The sequence below is a fragment of the Lagopus leucura genome, unplaced genomic scaffold, assembly GCF_019238085.1.
Source record: "Lagopus leucura isolate 7727_CA_CO unplaced genomic scaffold, USGS_WTPT01 Super-Scaffold_100002, whole genome shotgun sequence".
Taxonomy (NCBI): domain Eukaryota; kingdom Metazoa; phylum Chordata; class Aves; order Galliformes; family Phasianidae; genus Lagopus; species Lagopus leucura.
Window position 1 is genome coordinate 33,514,592 of NW_024962263.1, and position 27,250 is coordinate 33,541,841.

At 48.4% G+C, this 27,250-nt stretch overlaps 1 protein-coding gene across 1 annotated transcript in view; it reads left to right on the forward strand.

The window, feature by feature from the left end:
• Positions 1-3,279: 3,279 nt before the first annotated feature.
• The window catches only part of RIPOR2 (RHO family interacting cell polarization regulator 2), a 58,485-nt gene continuing 34,514 nt past the window's right edge, over positions 3,280-27,250 (forward strand). The window contains 1 exon segment of the mRNA XM_042868823.1: positions 3,280-3,388. Coding sequence (XP_042724757.1) covers positions 3,328-3,388 — 61 coding nt within the window. The 5' untranslated portion in view covers positions 3,280-3,327.

Sequence of the window (27,250 nt, forward strand, 5' to 3'; positions counted from 1 at the left end):
TGCAGTACCTGCAGGGTGGATTCTGTTGTTTTTCTTTTCTTTTTTTTTAGTGTGGAGTGTGGCCTTGTTAGCCAGCAGGTAAAGTTACTGAGTTTTGAAACAGCTCAGAAGGAATAAGATTGTATGCACTTCTTGTGTGTACAGAGGGCAAAAAAAAAAAAAAAAAAAAAAAAAAAGAAGAAGGCTGGATTGCTAAAAAATACAGCTGGGAGGAAGCCACTTTATATGGTTAGAATAGTAGAATCACAGAATCATTAAGGTTGAAAAAAGGCACTAAGATCATCTCGTCCATCCATCAGCCCATCTCCACCATGCTGATCAACCACATCCCTCAGTGCCACATCCACACATTTCTTGAACGCCTCCAGGGACGGTGACCCCACCAACTCCCTGGGCAGCCTGTGCTACTGCCTCACTGCTCTTTATGAGAAGTATTTTTTCCTTATATCCAACCTGAGAGATCCATGAACAGCAGAGACACAGGCATGCCAACCAGCAGGGTGAAATTACAGCTCCCCAAATGCAAAGGTGGGCAGAGACCCTAGTGACATTCTGTGCTGAGCTATCCTGCCTCAAGGGAAGGGCACAATGGTCATCTGGAGGCCTGGTAGAACGCTGTGTGCTGTGGGGATGAAGGTGAGGTTGCCATCATGAGACAGTGAGACAAACGGGAACGAATCAAAGTGACTCGTCTTTGTGCATTTGCAATGGGTGCTGAGTCATTACCATTCATCACCAGCCCGGCTGGTGCGCTCATGATTGTGACAGCTGGTTTTGGGAGAGTGGACAGCTTTTGATCCCTTTTAATTCCCAAAACTAAAAACAAAAAGGGCTGTCAAGGTAACAGGCATCCGGAGATGCCGACTGAAAACAGCGGGTGAGGAAACAACTTCCCGGGGAAATGCAGCACAAAAGGGAACTGCCACAATAACCAGGATAGAGTCGTTTGCTCCTTCATCTTCCTGAAGTAAATGGCTAACACTTCCCATGACCGACTTACAAAAGAGCTCCTGTTGCAGCATAACACAGCAGAGTCACTATTTCTGTAGCACATTATTTTCCCCAGGTTTCTTCTTGAGAGGCTGGCTGCATGGTTTGAGCAATTTACACCCCTATGTGCAGCACCACTAACCTTAACATTAATCAGAATTGAGCTCCAAAATACTCAGCAGGATCAGCAAAGCCTATTCTGGTCCTCCTTAGTCCTCAGAAGCCCCTCTTTGCCCAGAGAAGCTGTGGTGCCCCATCCTTGGAGGTGCTCAAGGTCAGGTTGGACGGGGCCCTGGGCAGCTGAGCTGGTGGGGGGCAGCCCTGCCCTGGCAGGGGCTGGGGCTGGGTGGACTTTAAAGTTTCTTCCAACCCAAATCATTCTATGCGCTCCATGGCCTTTCAGAAGCTCACGTTTCTCCTGATATTTCAAGGAATTGAAACACAGCGACTGCCCATTGCTGGGAGTAGCTCTTGCCAGGAAGCACTTTAATGCAATGTACACCCTGTGGCTGCCCTTCCGTCTGCACTTCTCCTTTCTGTGACCAGCCTGTAGCTTTCTCACCACCCCCCAGGATCAGCACTTTCCCCTTCAGAAATGCCCAGGAAGGAGGGAACCCCTCCCTCCACAACAGTGCTTCTCTCTCTCTCTGTCCACTCTCTTAACTGATCCCTTCTTCTGCTTCATTTCCTTTTAGCATCCCATAGCAGTGCTTCTCTCTTTTTACCACTTTCTCCATCTAATTGCCAGCACTGTGAGGTCAGGAGAGCCTTACTGAGGACGAAGGATGCTCCTTTGGACTGTACGCAATAGGCTTCAGCTTGCAGACCTAGTCAGAGATTGTCCCTACCTGCAGAATTCACTTCAATAAATGGGCAAAGAAAAAGGATGAAGAGAGGAAGTTTACAAAAGAGAACTGTTATCCCCAAGCCGGCCCAGCAGGGCCAGAGCCAAGTCTTCTCCCTTAGCCACTAGACCAAACTGCCTTATTTTCTCCACGGGGACTTGAACAAGTATGGTATTAAAGCAAAGACAAGTGAGAGAGGGCCTCCTGGGACCTGAGCTCCTCGGAGAGAGGCATTCTGCCTGGAACTGACAGCAATTACAGCAAAATTCAGCTTCTTCCATACCCAGCTGGGAAAACAGCTTCTCTCCTGGGAAAGGAGGCAGAAGGAAGCCTGACCAAGTGGGTATCATGAAAGCAGGGGACAGGAGGAGGCACCTTCCAGGGAACAGTACTCAAGCTGGGAAGGGGATTTAGGCCTTCCTGTATCATCAAAAGTACCGCCACAGGATTTGCTTTGGGACAGATGCACGTGGCTCTGAGGCCTGGGCTGGGGTTAGGTTTAGGTTCCCTAATGGGGCTTCTTCTGCCTTCTATCTCATCTTCTCCACCTGGGCTTGTTTAAGCTGTGTGCCGCCCAGGAGGTCAGCTGTCTTTCAGCCCTGCAGAAACCCAGTGGCAGAGCTTTCAAAAGGATAAAAAAGCCCAAAACACTAACTAGAGATGAACTCATCTCTGGTTGTGACTCATCTGCTGGAAGCTACAGTGACCACCACTGTGCTGGGAGTCGCACTTTCAAGAGTGTGGTGGCACATGCGAATACAAGAGCAAGTGATCAGAGCTCAGAGCAAATCTGCTGCCATCATGCTGACAGCAGAGATGGGGCAGGCTATCGCTTTCAGTCCCCACACCTGCATGTACACATATGCACATGAATTCCATGTGAGTGGCCTCACGAAGCATTGGGAGTACCCAAGGTTCGAGCATCACCTGACTGTACACACCAAGTGTGTTTTTATGCAAGCCTAAGTTCCTGGGTATGGCCTTCTTACAGACTGAGGGACCTGGCAGGAGGGAGTCAACTTGCTTCATAAAATTCAGAAAACAGCCAGTGAAAGGGATGGTGAGATGCAGAATTAGTAGTGACAGAGGTCTACAAATAACATGCCTGTTATTGACAGAAAGTTTTGCTCTAGATGTCTATGGTTCTGCTGATCTCTCCTCTCCCCTTCTATTCCCTCCTCTCCCCTCCTCTGCACAACTCAAAGCTGCTCCCAAGGCCAACAGTAAGACTATGGATCATTATTTCAGAGAAATAGAATGATAGAATCACCAAGGCTGGAAAAGACCTAAAAGATCATCCAGTCCAACCGTCCACCTATCACCAATAGTTCTCACTATTTGTATGAATGAGTCTGCTTTCACAAAGGCAGAAGCGGAAGCTGTTGCAAGCACGATGTTTAGGAAACCAGTGAGAGGAAACAGTCTCTCTTAGTGTAGGAACCGGTGTGAGCATTCAGTTCTGGCTGCTGCCCTGAGCTGCACCCTCACCACGATGCAGCACACCCAAGAAGACCCGGTTGCATTTGGGGAAGAAGATGATGCCTTTGAGGAAGGTAAAGTCATCTTTTATTCAACTAATCATTCTCCTGCACAGACTAAAGGCAGTCCTAGCTTGGGTGGTATTTCTCGGATAAATCTGAAGTTCTCTGCTGAATCCAAAGTGTCAGGGTAATCAGGCTTTCTTTTCCCTGAGAGAATAGGGAACAAAAGCAACCCCAGACACAATAAAGCACTTCTCAGCAGCTTGCTTCCTCAGCAAGGAGCTTATTGCAGAAGAAGAAAGCTGGGTGGACACACCAAGCGTGTTTTCTACAACAGCTGCAAAGCTGCACGTTTGCCATTCATTGCCACACGTGCAGCTGCCCTTAAAGCATTAGGGGCTGCCTACAGGGGCTGAAGGCAATAGGCTACCTAAATAGTCTCTGCAAAATTAGCCTCCTCCTCTCCAGCCTCTGCAGCCCAGGGTAGAGTTGGTACTGTACTTTCTCATCCCGACAACTGGATGGCCCACAGGTTGTAATTTGTGCCTTGCTCCCATTTGCACTTGAGCAAGGCTGGGGGATATGGCTCATGCAAATCTCCCAGCCCTGAGCAGTTTCCAAGGGAGCTGGAGGCACAAAGAGCTGCCTGGACCAGCTCCAGGGACTGTGACCCTTTAAACTCACTTGCAGCACTGCTTCAGCAAACCTCATTTAAACAAAGCTCAGCTGCGGTTGGTATGGAAAACTTAGCAGTGAATGGTGCCAAATCAAGTTATCCGAGCCTCACTGAAAGGCATCAGCCCAGAAAAGAAAGCAACTTCAGTGATGTACTGTCTGTGCTCAGATACATTTCTCACGTATATATGACCCGGCTCCTTGCCCTGTGTCATAGTTCTGGCTCAGAGGGGCAAAGGATTTGCAGAAAGGAGAGGTTGGAGCATTTGCATTTGGGCAAAAATCCCAACGGCCCGGGAAGGAGCTGGCACCCCTGGGACAGATCAGCCTGTGCTGGGAACTGCGTGCCCACAGCTCACCCTCGTACAGGGGAGACTGCCTCTTGCAATGATCAGCAACCTGCTCCTATTCCATGCGGGTTTTTGTGACGGGATTTAGGTGGGTGTTGCTGCTGTTTCTGAAGTCTGTAGCTGATGTTCTTAACCAGCAGGGTAGGAGGGGAAGAGAAGAATGTATTTGATATTTGTATCAGGAAAGATACAGTTCTTGAGAAGTCCTTTCGAGCCTCCCAGCTATGTTGATTCTGGCAGAGCCATCCAGCACAGCTAGCAAGAGCATTAGCTAGAGGAGGCTGCCTTTTCTAGGGCAGGGACATTCTTAGAACCTCTGTGTGACCTTGCTGGGAGCAAGAGGTCTCTTCCAACCTGAATCACTCTTTGGCTTAGGGGCTGGTGCCCACGTCTTCCACTCCATCTGCATGCAGCTCACAGCAGAATGCTGGCTCCCAGACTTACAACTGGAAGCCCCATGTTAATAGGGCACAGCATTCACCCTCGCCTTCATCCTTCTCTTTGTTCTCCTGGGCAGGTTAGCAGGTAAATGTATTTTTGGCTGGTTAAGATTGGCAAAGAGAGGTGCAACAGCAGTTTCAATTACAGGGTGTGGGGGAAAAAAATGGGCAGTGGCAAAGATAGCCTGTATACAGAAGCAGACCTGTGCTTGACAAAACCTCTGGTGGGTCTGCTGGTGCTGCTGTGCTTTGCGGTGCTCCTGCTGAGCTCCCAAGACGATGTAAGTCCACCCATACTGGGGGTAGACCTGCTCTTCTTATAAGAGTAAGATGTCCAACCTCCCTGATGAGGTTTGGAGGAGCCCAGCTCAGCAAATGAACTTCTCTAACTGTGTTAATCCTGCAAGGTGCTGAGCCAACACCTGTGCTCTCATGCTTGCTTAGGCTGAGACTGGAAATTAAAACTCTGCTGCTGTGTAACTACACAAGAAATCTATTTCTGTCAGAGGCTTGCTAAATCTGGTGGCTGGGGGCTGGGTGCACCCTCCCTGGTACCTCACAGGGAATGTCGGGCAGAGCCAGCACCACTACGACACCTGAAACCCCAAACTGTAGAGAGCACGTACCAGCTAAAACCTGGCTGTGGGTTTTTGGGCCAGCTGGAGTCATTTGGCAGCTGCTGAGCTGGAACTTTCAAACCATAGCTCTGAGGGTGTGGGCTTGTTTTGTTCTCTTTTTCTTTTTTTAACATCCGGCATGATATAGAAATAGGTGATGGCAGAGCTGCCATGCAACTTCTAAAGTTATCCCAGAGATTGATTACTATCTATGTTATCCCAGAGATTAGTTAGTTTAAAAAAGCTGCATTTTACTTTTGGTGCTAATTTGTCTTGGTTTTGGAGTTTGTTGCCCAGGACAGCAAACAACTTACTCATGCTGTAGGTGTGTGCCTCATACAACTGCCCACAGACTGTACTCACACCACTCTTACCCTTGTCAAACAGACCGTTGTCAATGGCTCTTTCTGTATAAGGTGTGAGTTTTAAGGCTTTTGGGCATTTTTATGGATCTTTCTGGGACCAATATCTTGGAGATGTAGACATAAGCATGGAGCAGATTGTCCCTGTTACACCAGGGATAAATCCAGAAGTTAGATGATTTGCTGCTCATACTTGTGTATGCAATCTATCAGGATTGCTTCAAGGATAAGTTAATATATACAAGGACTGGTTGAATCCTTTCAGGCCCCAGCATCACACGAGGATATACTCCTCGTAAGATTTTCCTCTACAATCTTCAACACATTCAGCATCAAAATTTGAGAATATCATCAACACTATTCCATAATCATGGCCCACATCCTTCACCTGCAGATATGCCCATCCTAAACCCAGATGAATCAGCTCACTCTCCCAGTAATCTTTTGTCACAGTTATTTACTACTTCCTCAGACATAGAGCCTTCAGCATATGGTCACAGTCAGATCTTGGGCATTAAGAGTTAAATCCCACAGGGATAAAAACCAATCTGTGCAGGTTCACACAATATGTGGGCATCCTTGATGACTCCTCAGCTGGTTTACTTCTATCTCTGAGACTTGCTTTGAATCCATCCAGCACACCCCAAACTGACCTACATCATTTCAAGTTTCTTAGTCAAGCTCTCACGCTGTACCAAGTACTATTTCTCACAGAAGTCCAAGTCTAGTACCAAAACAATTCTTTTCAATAAAACCCTAATTAGTGCTGCTGGTTGTATTCCATCTCTTTTAATTTTGCTTATATTACTCCTACATCAGCTATTCCTTGAGGAGGTCAGGACGCACTGCCAGGCTGTCACTCCATCACTGACAGAGGACTGTGAATTCCCCTCCCCGGAAGTATTGAAGGCCAGGCTGGATGGGACCTTGAGCAACCCGATCTATAGGGAAGTGTCCCAGCCTATATCAGGGCGGTTGGAACTAGGTGGTCTTAAAGGTCCCTTCTAAAACTAAGCATTCTATTATTCTATGATTAACTCAGAGTTCCCTGAAGTTGAGACATGTTCTTCATTTAGCAACAGTTCAGGTTAAGCAACTTTTCTCTCCCCTAAAACAAAGCAAGACATTACACTTTCCTTGGAAGTACCTCTCAGGCACCATATCTAAAGCCACACAAGACTGGTGCCACAGCTTGTCCACTGTCTATGGGGCCACACTTCTTTCCATGCCTCTTCAGTGAGAGCCAGCTACTGCACAGCCCATGGAGAACATCAAACTGCTGCTATTTTGAACAAGCTGCATCCACTAAAGTTGTTCCCATGTGCACAGCGGTGCCATATTCCAGCAGGTGTGTACCTCAGAGATATAATTTATCTTATATTTTCACCCCAAACTGTGTCTGAGATGTCTACCTCCCAACATGCTGAGCATCCAGCACATGGGAAGCCTTTAGCAAAGACAAGCAGTCTTGCACCCCCAGCATGACTACTGGGGGACAATGGATGGTTGTCCTGCAGCTCCCACCAGCCCTTCTAGCTTATCTTCCATGCCCACAATGGAACAGGCATGTGGCGCACTCACTGCAGTGCAGAGGAAGGAAAAGTCCCAATTCCTCATCACCAAGGCAACAGTGTTTCCTTGAACCAGATAGATGGATTTTAATAAGAGGTGTTTGGCCTATAAACATGGCTTTAAGAACATTTCTCCTAGAACACGGACAGACCTGTTCAGGCCAGATGAGGGCAAAGTTGCAAGGTGGCTGCACAGCATGGAGCAGCTGCTCTTGCTCTTATCTATGCAGACTGCTTGGATCCCCTGCACTGCACAGCTGCTGTTCAGGGTTGGGTCTGTGGGCTGTGTGGGTAGGTCCAAGCTGATCCGGAGCAAAGGGCTGTGTGGGATGCCCATCACCACCCCGGAAATCCCACAGCTGTCCTGGAGCAGCTGGAGTCCTATTTTTAATGGGGTGTTGCCGCAGAGATGACCAGGCCTGGAATTTAAAAATAACTGGAATCAGGGGCATATTGTCCTTTGTTGTCTCCCTGTATTTTAATTCAAAATCTTTGATCTTTTTTTCCCTTTCTCCACGTCTTGAAGGCAGATTGTTTGGCTTCTGTTTGTCTGCAGTATTTCTAGATCACTAATAATAACAGCAGTGAGGGAAAAAAACAGGTCAAATAATAAACAAATGGCATTTAACCAGTTCTCACAGAAAAGGAAGCAACTAGCCAGTCAGAGACTGCAGATGTTGGTGCTCAGGCGACTTTCTAGGCTCTCCAAACCAGCATTTCACCACAGCCTGAAGCTGAAGTGCCCTCCTTCCCACTTTTTTGGTTCCTGTTTTTGGATAGCCCTCTTACAGAATCCTCTAAAACACAACTTTTTTTTTGTCATCCAGCCCCTTTCTTAAAGCCACAAAATGAATGTGGCCTGGCTGGGGTGGGCTGACAGAATAAACAGCTTCCCCGCTTAGTGATGCAAGGCACAGCTCGCTGCATGCGGAATGCTTCCGCCTCTCTGTGCTGAAAACAAAGGTCTGAGGCTGGTGTGCTGAGGGCGTAACACCACAACACAGCCCATCAGGAAGCATGAGGGTAAAGGCTGTGAGTGAAAATGAGAGAGAAAAACAGAGAAAACAGCATGATGACATGAGTTAAGGGGATAGGATGGAGCAGCCAAGCACTTGGCAATGTTGCTGGAGCACTGCAATGCTGGTAGTGGGATGGTTTCCTGAGGATAGGACTTTATCGTAGAAACACAGAATCACAGAATGATTTGGGTTGGAAGGGACCCCAGAGCCCACCCACCCCACCCCATGCCATGGGCAGGGCTGCTCCCCACCAGCTCAGCTGCCCAGGGCCCCATCCAACCTGGCCTTGAGCCCCTCCAGGATGGGGCACCACAGCTTCTCAGGGCAGCTGCGCCAGCGCCTCACCGCTCTCTCAGTGAAAAATTTCCCTGACTAAATCTCCCTTTTTTCAGTTTTAAGCTGTTCTCCCTTGGCCTATCACTGTCTACCCGTGTAAAAAGTTGATTTCTCTTTTGTTTATAAGATTCCTTTAAGCACTGGAAGTTCACAATTAAGACTTACTGGAGCCTCCTCCAGACTGAACAAGCCCAATTCCCTCAGCCTGTCTTCACAGGAGAGGTGCTCCAGCCCTCTGAGCATCTTTGTGGCCCTCCTTTGGACCTACTCCAACAATTCCATGTCTTTCTTGTGTTGGGGGTCCTGGGTCTGAACACAGTACTCCAGATGGGGCCTCACAAGGGCAGAGTAGAGGGGAACAATCACCTCCCTCTTCCTCTTAGCAACCCCTCTTTTACTGCAGCCTCATCGTCACAGTGGGATGAGGGGTGCTGTCATGCTCCACAGAATTCGGAGCAGCATTGCCAAACCTTGGATCTGCCACCTAAGAACAGTAAAGTGGTTTGAATGGGAGTCTTGTTGTGATTGTTACCTCAAAAACAGCCCTTCTGATGGGTGGGAGGTACAGCTGCAGCAACAGACCTTCTGCTAAGGGTGCAAAAGAGCAGACATTGTGTGCACAGCCACTGTAAGCCCCCTGCACCTGATGGCTGGGCAACAGGTGGAGCAGCTTTGCCAGGAAATGCTGAGTGCAAGGCCTGTGCTGTTTTACTTACAGGTGTGGGGGATAATGCTGGCTCACTCTGGTTTAAGTGCAAGGAGCCCAGAATTGGAAAATTCAGAGCTGGAACTTGAAAATTATGCCTGGAGCTCAAAAAATAAAAAAGATGGATAGGCAAAAATTGAGAGGGAGCTCTCCTCTAATAAATAGCAACCTACCTTACAGAGAAGGAGACACTAAAAATAACCCAGCTCCAAATACTGAAGCCTCTCCTTGAGGCGGGACTTTCAGTGAAATGACCGCCCTGGGAAGCAAAGCCCTCAACTTCCCTAAATGCTTATGCCTGCCCAAGGTGCAAGTGGCATTGCACACAAATGCTTGCAACACCTCCTGTTTCATCATGTGAGTGTGGCTCGACACACAGCCTCCAGGGAGCAAAACTAAATTTTCTTACTTGGAAAGAAAAAGGAAAAAAATAAGAGAGGACCCAGGTGATGCCATGGAGCTAACAAAGGTAGCACAAAGCAAATGAGATCTTTTACTGCCTCATAAATCAGCAAACCAGAGCTCACTGCAGTTTCCTAATGGAGATGATGTGCAGAGCACAGCCTGTTCCTCTAGGGAACTGCTGACTTCTGTGGTGGCATCTGGAGGAGCTGCCTTATTTATAAACAGAACAGTTAGCAGAGCTTTTGTTATGTCAGCTCTGGTGATCAAGCCATGACATGTGGCATTCACACGCATCTGACAGATTTCCTTCCCAGGAGCAACCTGCATGAAAGATTTTATGAGTGGACATGGATTTGGTGCTAGATCGCATCTCTGGAATCTCACTGCAAATGAAGCTGAAGAAGCCAAACCTCCAGCGTGACTGAGCACAGCTCTGGAGCTGGGTGGCCATCATTTTTTTTTCAATTTTCCCACGGAAAAGGAGGCAGCTGGGAAGGTCCTGAGCTGCTTTGCCTCTCCTGCCGCTCTAGGGAGCTTCCTGCCCTTTCTATTCCTGCTGCCGGCCACGAGCCAAAGAGTTAGCTTAATCAGCAACATCATCCACTGATCGGTGCCAAGCTGTTGTCATTAATCGCTTCAAAAAGCACTGCGCTGAATATACTACCAGGGTCGGATGTTCAAAAACTGGCCTCGTTTCCCTGGTGTCGTGTAACCCCATTGCATTGCCATATCACACCCCTGGGAAGGCAGCTCCTGCAGCTGCAGGGCTGGCTGGTTCATGGGCAGCCTGCCTCCTCCCCAAGAGATACCCCTTAGAGATGCTCACAGCACCAGCCTGAGGGCCTAGTCAGCACTGAGGACCCCTCTCTTCTTCGGCATCTCAGCCCAAATATTTGGCAGATGCTCTCTGGGCTCCTTATGTTACTCAGGCAGCATGTTCAGCGCGCTCCCCCGAATGGCATTTCATATGCGCTGCACTTGTTTTATATAGGCTATATTTAAGCCACAGAAATATGCGGCAATGAGGAAGAGGGCTGTGGGGTATCTTGGATGTATCTCGCGCTGGGGACCTGGTCAACATGCTGCTGTCTGGCTGGAAGAGATCTCCAGGCAACTCTGCTTTTATGCTGAGGATGGAAACTGCCCAGAGCCTCTGCACCAGGGGACTCCTCTCAGGTTTCTGTAATGAAACCGTCATATTAGGAACCTGTTTTAGCATGGAGTCGGACTTGATGATCTCCAGAGGTCTCTTCCAACCCTACAGTGCCTCACCCCATGCAACAACTGTCCATCGTGACCTTCCGGGTCTGGTGCTCTCTTGGTAACATAAGGTGAGCATGGATAGGGCTGGCCCAGACAGTTCCAGGCAGCCTGGATGTGGTTGGCCCACATTTCAACTGCAGTCCTGCTGAAACCAGCAGGTTTTGGAAGTGGACATTATTATCCATCCCAAAGAGACACCCAAACACAGCAGGAGTTCAGCCTGCTGCAGGAATACACGGTGAGGATTGGGGCAGGCAGCATTCAGGAACCAAGAAGCAGGAAGGAGCCAAGAGAGGGCTTAAAGATTCAAGATGATCCCAACAGGAAGGCTTCTGTCCACAGGGATGAATCCTGGAGACAATCTGATAAGGCACTCCTGCTCCTGTCCTGAGGAGGCACCTGACCTGTGGGTCCACACTTCATTCTCCTCAGGAGCCCCCCACTCTCCTCAGCCCTCTGGGCAATGTGGGAGCCAGGTTTTGAGGCCATCCAGCAGCAAGGGCTCAGCTCAGCACAGAGGAGGCTGTCTGACTGCCACGCTCCTAAAAAGCTGCCTGACACCATCATACCTTTCGTTCTCTAATCACTACAGTGGCTTTGATCATTGCATTGCTTTTCTGACTTTCAGCTATTCAGGAAAGCAAAATGAATTCCCAGCAGATCTCCGTGCAACTTAAATTAGCAAACTAGGGATACATTTTGAAAACAACAAGGGACAAAGCTTAGGATAGAACTGCAGCAATAGACATGCCATCCACACACTCGGTGTGCACAAGAGCAACTCAGCCAGCCCTGGTTGCTAAGCAGGCTGAGGAACTGGAATGTGCTGCTCCCTCCAACCCCTCTGCTCCTTGCCATGGCCACTGAAACCTGCCTGGGAGAGGGGCTGCTGCCCACTGGCTTGACTATGAAGAGAGACAGTTCTGGGGGGAAAAATAGTATGGTCAGTGGCTCCTTTCTCCTGCTTCCCTAGGGCAAGTATGTGAGGGCAGATAGGGTTTAGGCTTGTCAAGATTTCCACTGCCACAAGGCACATCCACTGCCTTACGTATGCATCAGTCATTCCAAAAGACCCAGCTGTGCTGAGCATCTGACCAGAGGTCCTGGGAGATTGAATCTTTTCCTGAATCACTGCAGAACATCAGCTGAAGTGACCTTTTTATTACCCGTAAAGTGCTGTGAGAGCTGCAAAAGGGATGTGAAGAAGAAAGTAAAATGGGGAAACTGAGGGTGGAGCAGCCACACAGTGACGGGAAGTACAAGGGGGGAAATGGTTGCACAGTGGTTAGAGGGTGTGAGCAGAAAAACAAGTGAGTACCAGCAGACTGCAGAAGGTGAGCAACAAGTGGTGCAGGAGGGCAGTGAGCACAGGTCAGATGTTCCAAGCAGCTCCATCTGACAGAGAAGGTAGAAATATGGGAATGGAGTAACCAACTCGAGGAGCTGCATGTTTAGCTGAGAAAAAAAGGTGAATTTGTACATGGCCTGCCCTGCCCAGGTTGCTTCTAATCAGCATCAGGTCTTTGGCTTTTAGCTCTCCAATAAAGGCCTTTCCAAGTGGAAGCACCTGTCTTGCTTTCTGCTCTCAAACTTGATCACTCACTTCCTTTTTGGACTGAGGTCCCAGGTTTGCTGCCTGTGTTCCCAGGGGAGCCTTCCTGGGCAAGCCACCTGCTGCAGGAATCTCATGTGGATGTCTGTCCATGAGGTGGAAATGCACCCAGGCTCTCCCTCCCATACGAATGGGAGGAGACTTCCACAGAAACACAGCAAGGAGTTACAGTTGGAAAAAACATACAAATAGTCTTCCATGAAGGCTGGGGCAGGCCTAATCTACCTCAGACATCCAGGGCCCCAGGCCACCGTCTAGTGGCCACTTCCTTAGCCTCTTGCTTACACAAATGTGCTGATGAGAGACACCCATGCAAATTGTTGTCTGCACGCTGTGCTGAGCACCGCCACTGAGCTGTCTGCCAACCCCAGTCCCCAGATTCCAGGTGTCTGAAGTCAGCCAGGACTGGGATGTCTATCTGCACGACAGACATGTGTCCCTGTGGTACAACAGGGAAGGTACAAGGATACCCCACACTCTCACTGTGATCCTCACAGGGTCCTCCATCAGAGAATTTGATGGGGGGAGAGATTCCCCACAAGCCTCCATCTTTCCAAGTTTCTGTAGAGGACAGTGGCAGTGGGCCAGAAGGCGACTGCTTTGCTCGGCTGTTCTGGGGAGCCAGCACCTAACGGGGACTACAGAAGAGAAAAGAAAGGATTCCTTATTGGGGAGTGTAGTGACAGGACAGGGGGCAATGGTTTTCAACTCAAACGGGAGATTTAAGTGAGATGTCAGGAAGAAATTAATTACTCAGAGAGCAGTGAGGCACTGGCACAGCTGCCCAGAGAAGCTGTGATGCCCCATCCCTGGAGGGGCTCAAGGCCAGGTTGGATGGGGCCCCGGGCAGCTGAGCTGGTGGGGGGCAGCCCTGCCCACAGCACGGGGTGGGGTGGGTGGGCTTTGAGAGCCCTTTCTACCCAAGCCTTTGAGTGATTCTATGATATGTATCAGCCAGAAAATCCTGCTCGGCCCTTGCAAGAAGCCTTCCAGGTGTCTGGGAGTAGCATAGCATTTAGGTACGCCCTTATCTCTCCCTTGGTAAGCATGATTTGCTCTCTGGCCTGAGAGCGAAGGCTAATAGAAAGCAGAGTGCTCCTGTGAAGCCCAACAGGTAATTGAAGAATTCAGGCTTAGATCTCTCAAGTATAGCGTGGGGCTGCCACTGCTGAAAGTGCTGCTTGTAAAGGTGCACGGAAGCCCAGCAGGGATATGTAAGTGCAGCACAACTGGCAATTGCTGTTTTGCAGAGGTCACTCTCTCTTGTAGAGACAAAGCCAGAATCGGTTTTGCTGTTGTCACTTGCAAATTGCACTGAGGACATTTGTGTTGACCTATTTTTAACATAACAGCAGATTACAGTGCAATCCAGTGAATAATTTATGGGGGTAGCGGCATGACCAAGGCCACAATACAATGGCAGCTTCGGGTCTGGACTAATGATGGAGGGAAGCAGAGCTTTCTGGCATTTTCCACTGAATTAGCAAAACAAGACACATGTGGAATGACTGACCCGATCCTTTCAAAAGCATGTCTATCATGATGAATGCATGCTCAGAAGGACTGTGTGGAGCAAAGATTTTATCTAGAGCATTCTCAAACCTGCTCAGCCTTCCCTTTGGCAAGCAGCAGCCCTGAGAGCAGGCAACTGGGAACACATGTAGGGCTAGAAGTGACAGGAGGGAATTAGACTTCCACGTTTGCTATGCAAAACAGTATTGAGAAACATAGAGAAACAGATCCCACATCCCTCAGCACACGTATTTGCATAGGACGGAGAACATTTCCTTGAAAGAGGAGGCTGCACATGAAGGAGGCATTTACATCTGCAACCTTAGGTTCAAAAAATCTTCTGAAAGAGAAGACTGATGAGGCCAGAGGGAATTTGCAACATGGAGCACACGGAGTAATTGCCAGGAACTACTGTGGGAGGCACAAGGTTGAAGTCAGATGCTGCAATTAGCTGACAGCACTGAAAACCTATAACAAATTAACTAGACTTCCACAGTGAGAGCTGCCACCCCCTAAAAGGCTGAAATGGACTCAAAAGCATATTAAGTATGCATGATGAGACATTTATAGCTTTCAGCATTGCCACAAATATTCCCTCTCCTCTTCCCCTGACATTCCACAGCTCGAAACACGCAACTGCTTTTTTCCAGAAAGCGACTTCTCCTCCATGCCCTCCTCATTCACATCCCATGTGAAGCACATGGAGATAGTCCGGGCAGAGACCTGCAGGCATGACCCTAAAAACTTGCCCTAGACCCTACAGCAGCACCACGGTGCCAGTGGCAGCCTCTGTACTTCTCCCCAACACCCGTGCTTTTAGAGAGTCTGGAATCATTTTCTGTTGTTTCTACTTCTGAAGGCTTCAGGGTGCTGTATGTTTTCAGCATACGATATAAATCCCACATGTTTATTAGTACTGATGGAAATTACTGAAGATTGTAGGTCAGCTGGAATTGGCAGCTGGGATTTTCTTTTATTTGGTGATGCTTTTTTTTTTTTTTCTCTGAGTACAATGCTTTGTGGAACCCAAACTCTTAGTAGCATTTCACAAACTTCTCCACATAGCATCATCCTGTGTGCTCCACGGACAACACTGGCATTTGGAAGGGTGAACGCGACCCAAGTGGGAAAGGATCCAGGCATAAATGAGAGTACCAGTAGGGTCTTCTTGAGCTCCACCCAAACTGTGCCAATTTACCAACCCCACAACCTCACCAGGGTCCCCTTGTCCCTCTTCCTCTCCCTCTTCCTCTTCCATTTGCATTCAATAAAAAAACCAAGTAAACATGTTAATGAGGTGTTAAGGTGCATCCACATGAGGCGCAGGTTTGAATTTTGCTTAAAGTCAGTGAAAGAAGGTGTTGGATCAGTACCTATTTCAGAGAAATGGGAAGAGCTTGGTGAAGGGCTCCGCAGCAGCTTGAACTGTTGGAGGAGGGACAGCAAATCCTATGGCAATAGGGCATAGGTGTTGGGTGCTGCTGTTGGGTGATGGCTGAAGTAAAACCCTGCACAAAAAGAGCTGTGGAAGAGAAAGGATGAAGTCCTAAGGCCAGCAGTTCAGAACCTTATCTCTGAGGAGATGCATTTATAGCAACGTGGAGTATATATTTTGGATGGAAGACTGAAATGGAAATATGATTGGATATTAGGAAAAATTACTTCTCTGAAAGTGTACTGAGGCAGTGGCACAGGCTGCCCAGGAAGGTGGTAGGGTTACCATCCCTGGAGGTGTTCAAGAACCGTGTGGATGTGGCACTGAGAGATGTGGTCAGTGGGCATGGTGGGGGTGGGCTGGTGGTGGACTAGATCATCTCAGTGGTCTTTTCCATCCTGAATGATTCCATGGTTCTATGATCCCATGATTGAAATACCCTACAATCTCTGTGACGATGCAGCATTCCTATATTTTTGTCTTTCCCCTGAAATGCAGCATAGAGGGCCGAAAGGAAAAATTCTCAGTCCTGTTCATTGGCGTGTTCTTCCCTCTGTACCTCCTGCCCCCGCAACATTTCAGTTTTGGACCTGTGTACATTACTGCCAGCAGCAGACGGGACAGCAAGAGGGCTCCACACGAGACCACTCCTCGTCCCTCTCCTCTTGCTAAAAGAACACGAGAAAAATAGCATGGGGCAAGTCAAAAGTACGGGGCTGGCCCCGGGGGCCGCGCAGACCTCTCAGACAGAGGTGCACCTCCGCGGGAGCGGCATCAGGAACGCGCCGGGGCCCCGCACCGCCCTCACCGCGGCGGGGGCGGGCAGCGCCGCGCCTCCTCCTTCTCTTCCTCCTCCTCCCGTAGCTCGGCGAGGAAAAGCCGGCGGCGGCTGCGCTGGCTGCCAGAGCAGCGGGCAGCGTGAACGGAGGCAGCCTGCACCCCTCCTCTTTAAAAACAGCAACAAGAAAATTCTTTAAATTATTATTGTGAATTTTTCCGAGGATGGAGAGCCGCTGTGTCCGAGGAGCCAGGGGCTGCGGAAGCAGCGGGCAAACCATGTCCCGGGGCGCGCTGTGAGCCGGCGACAGCTGCAGGTATCGGGGGTCGAGAGCCGGGATCCGCCGAGCTTCGCCTCCGGAGCGGCCGAGCCGAGCCCGGGGCTGCGAGGCCGGAGGGGGCGCGGGCTGGGCGTTTGAGGAGGGGAGCGGGCGTGTGCGGGTTTCGCCGTGGGAATAAGGTGAAATTCTCGGGGTGCTCATAGAGGGTAGGGAGAACCGCGCGGATGGCTGCCGTTGTGTTTTCACGAAGTGCTCTTGGTTCCGTCCTAAAATAGAGTCTCGGCGTTTCCTCGGGTGCTGTCTTTCTATTTCCAGTGAGCTTCCATGGTATTACGGCTGAGGAGAGCTCAGACCCTCTTAAGTTCTCCTTTTGGTCCCTGGCTCATTCCCAAGGGCTGATGCAAACACATCACAGCCTGGCACTGCTCCCGGGTCTGCCCCGGTTACAAAAGGTCGCCTTCATCCTGGGGCCGACCTTCCCACTGCTGAGCAGCCGGGCACCCTGCTGCCCCTCATTCAAAGTTCTGCAAAGCTTTCTGGAAACGGTGTGCGTGCGTCTGTGTGCGTGTGTGACCATTCCTCCTGCACGCCTTTTCATCCATCCCCTCAGTCAGGAGTCCGATGTGTTCCCAGCCCGATCTCCGTGCCCGCTGCCATGCTCACCTTCGTGACTGTGCTCTGGTGCAATCACACAGTCAGAGCTCCAGGCAGGAGCGCTCCCCAGCAGCAGCATTACCTTCGTATTCCCCAGCAGCTAATTAGGTTTCACCAGCATTGCTCTCTTCTGAATAAACAAAAGGTTGGAGCATAACCCCAACAGGGTTTGGAGTAAGGGGTGAGATTCCCATGCTGACTTCCCTGCTCCTCTGGGGTATTCCCTTTCATTTGCTTGTCACACGGCAGGAAAAGATGTAATGTGGTCCAGGTTGCCATGGCCAGGTTGGAGGATGATGTCTGCTATAGCCACAGTGGCACAGATAACCCCACACAGCTTCCACACCTCAGTAGGCACAGGTGGGTATATATGGGGCAGTGTGAGTCCCAAAGCACCACATCTACCTTTTCTTCCATAAATACAACATTTTCTCAGTCACTGACTAAATCACTTGGACAGTAATTTAAGATGGTGCCTGTGCTTCCCATTAGTACAGCAAGCACTTGCGCAGGGTGGACTCTGAAAATCTCAGCATCCATAACCTTGCTTTAAATTTCAGCATCCAAGCAGCACTTCCTTGGTAGGATGAGGAAGTTTTGTTTGTTTGCTTGTTTTGGTTTTCCTTTTGAGGAGCAACAGGTGGAATGCATTTCCAGGTTCCTGCTTAAGGAACAGAACAGTTTGCTTTTCCATATCTCTTTCCTGCTCTCTGGAATAACGATGCAGTTATGGCTTAGGGCTTCTCTGTAACAGAATGAGCAATGTAATGGGAGAAGTCTGTGGTTTGTGCATGAGGGGTACCTGGCATCCCTGTATGAGAAGGGTGCTCTGCCTCTCTCTGCTCTCAAGACGCGTGGCCATTTCATTCAACTTTATGAAATCACTGAGCTCTGCTCTGTGTGACAACGACAGGGCCCAGCGAACGGCATGGAGCTGCGTCAGGGGAGGGCAGCTGGGGGTCAGGGAAAGGCTCTGCACCACAGGGCGGTGGGCATGGAACGGGCTGCACAGGGCTGTGGGCACGGCCTCGAGGGCTGGAGTTCAAGGAGCATTTGGACAGCATATCAGACACAAGGTTTGGCTTTCAGATGGTCCTGTATAGAGCCAGGAGTTGGACTCAGTGATCCTTGTGGGTCCTTTCCAACTTGAGTTATTCTGTGATTCTATGATATTTTATGAACTCTATTTTATATTATCAACTCTATTCTATTTTACTACAGAGCAAACACTCAAGGTGATTGCTGCACAAAGCGTGCCCTGAACCCCACTGCAGTGCATTCATGAACCCCCAGAGCTGCCTTTTTCTCTGTTCTTCTATAGCCCAGCCAGAAGCAAGGTGACTCGCAGGCAGTGCCCCCACCTACCCGCTGTGAAGAAGCGGCAGAGAAGGCGAGAGGCAGTGTTTGCTGTTTCCAAAAAAGGGCTGGTTGCTCTGCCTCTGTCCCTGTGCTATGTGCAGCAGGGACAGGCAGCCCATGGACAGATTTTGGAAACGATAAAAACCAAGGGGATGCACCAGCTCCTCCCTGTACAGCTGTGCCTCGGGGAGGGCTGAGCATACTGGTCCCCACTTGTGTGCTCCCCACAGTGCCCTGCACTGCTCTGGTTTTACTGCAGCTGTGCCCGGCCCGGGACGTGCTGCCCCAGAGCAGGGCTGGTCCCTTGGCACACTGCAGTTGCTTTTTGGCAGCTGCAAGCACCAACCTCGCCTCTCTCTTTGTATCCAGGCTCTGCACGTGGTGGCCTCTGTAAGCAGCAAGTCCTCAAAGTGTGACGCAAGAACTGTCTGCCTTTTTTTTTCTTTAAATTTGTCTTTTACTGCTCTGTTTTCATGTTACAAGGGGATCCTCTCATTCTTACCCCTGCCAAGTACAAAAGAAATGACAGATTAGCCCCGAAGTACGGGAGCATCTTTCTTCTCCTCAATGGGAGGCACAAATTGAAGCTGACAGTTCCCTGGAAGCAGCACAACCCACGGAGCAGCCACAATAACACATGCCATCTCTCAGCCCTTTTAAAGCCTCAGCCTTGCTGCTAAACGCCTGCTCTGCCGGCCCCAAGCACCCCATGTACTGCAGCCACCAGAGCCTCCTGGGTCAGACAGCTGCTGGTGGGCCTCCAGCCACCGATTGATTTCAGATAATCACTTCTCCAAAGCGCTTTTAGTCTTTAATTCAACAAAACACACGACACAACCACTTAGCTGCAACACCCAGAGATTGGTCAGACTTGGTTTTGTCCTAAAAATAGCACTGATGGGAAAACTTCAAGCCATCCATCAACCCCAGAGAGGCTTGAGGAGTTGCAGCAGAGAAAACCTACGTAGCTGTCCCTGAGGTGCTGGGTTTAGCTTCCCTGTCATGTATTCTTGCAGCTTGCCTTCATGCCCACAAAAGGTCAGCCTGGACCAACCCTACCTATTCATATTTAACCATTCTTGTTCAAGCTGACCAAAGGAATAGAATCACAGAACCATTCAGGTTGGAAAGAACCACTAAGATCATCTATTCCAGCCACCAGTCCACCCCCACCATGCCCAGTGACCATGGCCCTCAGTGCCACATCCACACATTCCTTGGACACCTCCAGGGACAGTGACTCCCCCACCTCCCTGGGCAGTCTGTGCCACTGCCTCACCACTCTTTATGAGAAGAAATTTTTCCTTATACCCAACCTGAACCTCCCATAGCACAACTTGAGGTCATTACCTCTTGTCGTATCACTGAACCTATTTACAGTGCTGGAAGCAGATAGGCAAATAAGCACTTGCAAATCCCTGTGGGAGGTTGCACTTGGATGGATGGGGCAAGGCTAAGTACTGCTGCTGCCTTTCTCTCTCCCTGAGATACCTCTGAGCAGCCCTCACTTCTTGCTCTGTCTCCCAGTACCTCTCCCTTCAGTTGGATTTCCCTTTATACCTACTGGAAGACTGAAGCAGTACAGAGGGCAGATGCGGTTTGTGGAGCTGGTGCATGGGAGTGCATGGGGCTCAGGCCCTTGGTACAACCTGGGGCAGGCAGGTGGGAAGGGGGATGTAGCTTTGCATTCACAGATGGGCATTTTCTGGTTGTATGGCAGTAGGGAAAAGACCTTTTCCTTAATTAAGTAACTTAATCTCCTCTGTTTGTCTCTAAGTTAAACATGTTTGGGCTTAAAACTGTAATTATGGGGGCATCTATTGCACGTTTGTGCATTGACATCCCAGCAAGTGGTTTTTGGCCAGGACATCTCCCTTGGTGCTGGGGCACCTTCTCTGCCCATCACTGGAAGCATCATTGGGTTTTGGTAATAGAAGCCATCCCAGATGTACAGGCATGCTTGTGGGTGATGGAGCTGCTGAAAAAATACTGCTGCTCAGTCAAGTGTATGATATGTCAAGTCCTGCATGAATGAATGCCCTTTCCTTGTCTTGATCAGTACATCCACAAAATGCCGTTTTGTTGGTTCAGAGAAGGAGTTGGGTTTTTGCACAGGGCTGATTGTGGGCTGGGGAGCAATTGGCTGTGAGGTGCTCTTTGAAGCATGAGGCATTTTCCTGAATTCAGCGTAACGCTCGCAGGCCACATCTATTTAGATAAACGCATCTTTTTAATCAGAATAGACATCTGCCAAAGTGAGCAGAGGGGACTGCTTGGTTTATCAGACGTTTAGATTAATGAACCCAAGAGCTGGAAACACTCATTAAATCATCTGTGCTACACAGAACCAAACCGAGGCCATATTAAAAATGGTAAGACCAGCTGATGCCATGGCTGGAGAGTAATCAGCTTAAAAGCCTGCTTGCAAAGCCAAGATTTTGCTTTCTTTGCATTCAGAGAGCAGTGAGATCAAAGAGCCTTTCTGCAGGCGCAACCACGTTGGAAGGGCTTGCAGTGTGTTTGGCTTCCATGCCCTACACTGCAAGCAGAAGCTGCCCGATGTTCTTTTTAAGGATGGAGTCTTTGTGTCCTTGTTTTCTTGTACCCAGAATGGCAGCACATGCCCATTGTTGCTGTTATGTGAATTGGAAAATGCAGAAACCTCAACAGAGAACAAAATAAGAAAAGAGCAGGAGGGCAGTGGAGGACAGAGTGTGGTGCCATGCCTGGGAAATTTTCGTTGGCTTGCAATGGCCCCGGTGAGTTTCTTCTTTAAACAGCAGAACATGGAAAAGTAGGCCTGTCCCGAGGTGCACACAGCCCTCTTTTATGCAGTGAAAAGTTCCACCAGATAATTGCCTTGTAGTTCAGCAGTATAAATGCTGTCAGATCTCTTTAATCCAGCCTCCGTTTATCTTTCATGTCTCTGTATCTACGAAGACTTAAACAGCAACTAGTAGTAAGGCTGCAGTGTATGGTGTTTGAAACTCGAGATTTCTTTTTTTAATATTCACTCCAGTTGAAATTTACCAATTGAACTCAGCTAGCTCTACTTACTGTATACTCAAGAGCCTCATCAGGTTTGCATTGGACGTGCCTGTAGCAGTAAACTATATCAGCTTGGGGTTGTTCTCCTGCATTAATAGCAATAGGCACTGGAACAGGCTTCCCCGACAACAGGCACTATTTCATCCTCATATCGATTCTGAGTCTCTTTTCTTTTAGTTTTTAGTCGTTCTCCCTTGTCCTGTTGCTGTCAGATGATGTAAAAAGTCCCTCTACCTCCTGTTTAAAAGCTCTTTTTTAAATACCATAAGGCTGCAGTGAAGTTCCTCTAGAGCCTTCTCCAGGCTGAACAAGCCCAACTCTCTCAAGCCTTTCTTCACAGAAGACTTGAAAAGATTGTCATCAGAAAAATGCCAACCTCTGCCTTAACTTCAAATTAAAAAAAATAATCGAGGTCATCTACATCAGCTCTTGTCTAATGTGAGATTCAAGTTGTGAGTGCAGATGAGCTGAAGCCAAGGAATGGCAGTTCCATCAGAGCACACGGCCTCGCTGGGCTGTGCACGGACAGTGTTCCATTGTTTGATGTTCCACAGAGGAACTTCGGCCGTACACCGTGGCCAAGTATAAATGAAGTAACAGGACTTCTATGGCAATGCTTTGGGAACAGACACACTTGTGAAGTGTTGAAAAGATTAAATAAATAGATTGCTTCGGTGCTCACACCTGGGACAAAAATGTCTGGCTATAAGGACAGTGTTCTGTCCTAAACTGCGCAGCAGTGTATCTTCAACAATATATTAATGAACAGTGTGCATTAAGATCCTCTTGGAAACAGAACTATCTTGTAAACATCGAAGGCATTTTAAATCTCCCTAATCCCAAGTATTTAAAGAGGAGCAGCAAAGTGTTTGCATCTCATTAGCAGCTGAAAGGGTTTTGACAACAGAGATGTTTTACTTTCAGGGATGAAAAGCCTGCCTCACTTGTTTAATTTATCTCACGCCTGCTTGTGTTAAGAGTGAACATGGAGGGGATACTGAATATGGCAGTGGTTGGTTTGCCTTGGCTGGAGCAAACCCAACGACCCTTAGAGCAGCCCACCACTTACCCACACCATCTTGCAGAGAGCTTGGTGCCTTTACTTTCTTGTAAAAGTAAAGAAATGAAGGTTGTAAACAGAAATAGTGTTGCAAAGTGAGAGGAGAAAGCAGCATTCTTCAGAGTAGTTTTGCATTAAACGCTGCTATGCCACTGCTTTTCTCTCCCGACAACGGGAAGATTTTTATGTTCACTGCTTACACAGACTATGAAATCAGGTCACTCTCCTGCTTTCACCTGACGTACAGCTTTAGGACAGTGCTCATCGTGGATTTTTGCCAAATGACTCCCACCAGAGTCACACATCATTACATCAGGGCTGGCTCACCCAGATGCTTTCGGATTCCACTGCTGGGCTCATCCAAGGGTGACGTCTGGTCAGTAAGGGACAGCACCACTCACCGAGCCACCAAGGGCTGCTGACTCCCCAGCTCCTACTGTTAGTGCTGGCAAAAGTGCAAGATGGTTTCATCACCTTTTGTGATCCCCGCTGAGAAATTGCAATTCTACCCAACACGTTGATACAGGCAACCTTACAGTAGTTGCCTGGTTATGGCTGTAGAGGTAGAGAAGCAGCCTGACTGCTACCAGCAGTAATCCCACAGCCCATTGTGCATCCTGCTAGTTTTATTACTTCTCACAAGACCACATCTTTTAGTATATCTCCTGCTACAGGGAGAGATAACACCGCAGCACAAAGTCTACTGCATTACTCCCCACAGCACTGCTAAATGTCGGTGTGATTCAGCAAGGCACGAGCTGCTTGCACTGAGCTACTGCTGCAGAAGCAGTGAAAGCTGGCTTTCAAGCGCAGGGAGATCATCCTCAGCTGATTTTCAGAAATGCTTTTCTTTATGTTATTTTCTTACACTCGAATGGCAGGGGGCTTTGCTTTTAATTAATTCTTTAATTGACACGAAGAACAATCGATGATGAGTAGAATTGGAGTTGACTTCTAATCAAAGATAATTCTGCATCCCAGGGTTAGTTTTAAATGAACGAACATGAAATCTAATTAGACAGGCAGGCCCTGATCCCTCGGCCGCACTCCGGCGCGCTGTCGCAGCGCCGCTTCTGCTGAGCCACGCTAATACCTCCTGGATGTGGTTGCTCTGTATTCAGAGAGCTGTAAGGGAACGGCATTAAGGACGGCCCTGGGTGTATTTCACGCTCACAGTTGCTCCAGCTGCCAGCACGAAACAAATGTTGGAACTGAAAAAATGAGGTCAGCCACCGCGAACCCATCTGTCATGTGTGGGAGCCATTTAGTCTCAAATTTATTTTCCTTGGGTTTATTACAGCAAAATAACTCCTTAGCGTTTCCCTCGCCTTATGTTTTTGGCATGTGCTAAACCAAAATTGAGGAAGATGCTGGAGGTGTTTCTCCAAGGGGGACTGAAGCAGAGGAAAGGGCTCCATGTGCTGGCAGCTCTGCCGAGAGCAACCACAGCATTGCTGCAAGGCAGCAGCGTGCTGCTTTGCTGCAGCCACTAGCAAAGCAATGGGAGTGACAGAAAAGAGGTTTTACTGAAAATAAAAAAACAAGTTAGACGTCCCCACGTTGAATTTGGCACTGTACTGCTGTAACAGATTGATACAAGCTGAATTTGTTGGAATTATGTTACAATTGGAGCGTCAACCACCAACTCCCATATATACACAGGCACAGATGCTATCACCATTCTGCTGGTGACCTGAATGCTTAGCTTTCTTCTTATTACTGTTGTTACTGCTTTTTGGCTTAAGTGCTTCATCCCGTCAGGTAGCAAGAGCAGAACAAACAGCATGAGCCACTCCAGATGGTAGACAACTTGGGTTTCTGCTCAGGCCGTCTTGTGATGAGCTAGCAAATACTGCAGCATTTCAGCTGAAAACATCCTTACATGCAACAGAAAAAATGTTCCTCCATAAATGGAACAGTAAAGTATAAGTCTTGCTATTAGTATCAAGCCTTGGGAGGATATTATCTGACATCAAAGCTAAAATTTGTCACCAAAGTACCCAAAGCTGACACTCATTTATTAGAAATAGGTAATGGCACCTTGTGCTCACTCCCAGGGTTTTCTGCAATAAAGCAGAGCTCTCAGCTATGACTTAGGCAGGGCCAGAAAGGACACACAGGCTCTTCCTTGTGCACCGTAAAAACTGAATCCACCCAAACTGAAGATATAAAAATACAACTAACAAAAGAAAGTATCCCTGCAAGAGCAGAGCTGTCAGCCAGCAGCCGGCCCACGCCTTTGAGGAGATCCTGCTGGTGAGGAGATGCACCTCAGGCGGTGCTGCTTCCATCTCAGAGTCTTGGGGCTGCAAGGGCAGACCGAATTTTGCTCCTTGTGCTGGAGCCAACGAGGCTGCTTACTGCCTGCCCCAGCACAACCCAGGCACTCCCACATCTCCTTTCAGAAGGAGAGGGAGCCAGCTTGTAGCTCCTCTGTGTGCAATACTGTTCTCCGCAGCCATGCCGATAAGCCCACGTGCTTCTTTTTCTGTGCTAAAATTAACATTTGATGGCTGATGTAGGCTTGGGAAGTGTGCTTCTCAGTGTAGCCATATGCTCCTATTTAGGAGTACCTCCGACTTGGACTTTGATGGAACAAATGCACGATTTTGTTCTGGCAACCCAGAATAGTTCTTCAGATGGAGCTCAGATGTCTGTACTGCTCTAGCAAACCCTGCCCTGCACAAGAAGTAGCAGCTCAGTCACTGGGAGCATAAAAATGCCATCACAGTTGTATTATATGTAATCCAGTCATCTTCTGATGTTTCCAGGAGATTCCATCCCACAGAAATGATCCTGACACATTTAGAAATTAGGAGCCTATGTGCTAATGTGTAGGAGTTTTTGTCCTAAAAACGTTAACACTACTGTAAGAGAGTTAATTTCCTTGTGAAAGTTTTTATAATGCTTTTGAGGGCTCTTACCCATATATTATTGTCAACCTTTTATATTAAAAATTCATCCTCAAGAATGTTTAAGTTGTCATCCAAGATACATACCTCTTTGCCTGCTAGGAGTCTGGGAAACATGGAAACAGTAAATTCCAGGTGGTAGTTAGGGCTCATTGCCAAGGTAATTCAATTAATCAGAAGGAAGAAATTGGGAAATTGATATTAATGAAGACTAGATTGTAGACCACAAATGCAAGCAGCACTAGCTGCCTTCACAGAAGGTTCAGGTTGGGTATTAAGAAAAATTGCTTCTCAGATAGAGTGGTGAGGCAGTGGCACAGGCTGCCCAAGGGAGGTGGTGGAGTCACCACCCCTGAAAGGTGTTCAAGGGACTTGTGGATGTGGCATTGAGGGTGGTCAGTGGGTATGGTGGGACTGGGCTGGTTGGACTAGATGGTTTTAGTGGTCTTTTCCAATCTTACTGATTCAGTGATTCTATGAATGTACACCGAATGAGCTTGGAATTGGACTGAGAGTGCGGAACTGAATTGTGCTCTTCAGGTTTGTTCATGCAAAGCAGAAAGAATTGGCTTGCTGTGCAGGGACCATGACTTGTAGGGGATAGTCAGTTTCTTCCCTTGTTGTACTTACTCTTTTGGAGGTGTACATTACTAAATGAGGTTTTATTGCAATAAAGCATTTTACCTTTTGAAGTTAACAAGCTACTCTGATAAGCACACTATAATCCTTGACACAGATGAGAGGTGAATATATTCTTTCATTATTCAGTAAGTTCCCAGTTCATTTGTTAGACATATCCAGTTGCCAGGTTTTTGGTTAAGAGGGGTTCCTCGCATGCACAGCTGAGCCCTTTGGCTGCTGCCACAATCTGCTCAGAGCAGTGTAGTGGACCCTCTCACCTTACCCCAAGCAATCATCACTAAATCTTAATGCACAGTCTTCAGACCGCAGATCAGCACAAGGAACATCAGACAAAACATCTCACTATGGGGATTACATCTTTGCAGATCCAGAGAGGGCCTTGAGACGCATGCCACATAAAAAAATAAGACAGGAACAAAGGATTATCAAGGATCAGATCGGCCCTTGAATCTACCCCCAACATTCCCTTTTAATCAAGGATTATATTTAATCCAAAAGCATCCCCAAAGCCGCTGTGCTGCAAACCCTCAGCTTCAGCTCCCTAACATTCTACAGCAAACCCAGGACATAGAGCCATAACTGCAGATGCTATGAGAGAGTGGGATCAACCGTGGGCGCACCACCAACATGTATTTATTGGTGGTCTCTAGGTCAATTAGAGGGGGAAAGCAAACAAAAAGGTCAGTCTTGATTTAGCAAACATGTTTCCAACTGAATTTCCCATCTCTTAGCTTGAAACCTGCACTGTTTATAATATATGTTGGCATTACGGGAGGTGCAAGTCCATTCAGAGGGTGACTGAAAGAGGGCAGCCCTGTGGAAGTGATGGGCTCAGTAGTCACTTCTCTCATTAGCTCAGGCTCAGCTGTTTCAGCTGTTAGGAGAGATGAGAGCAATG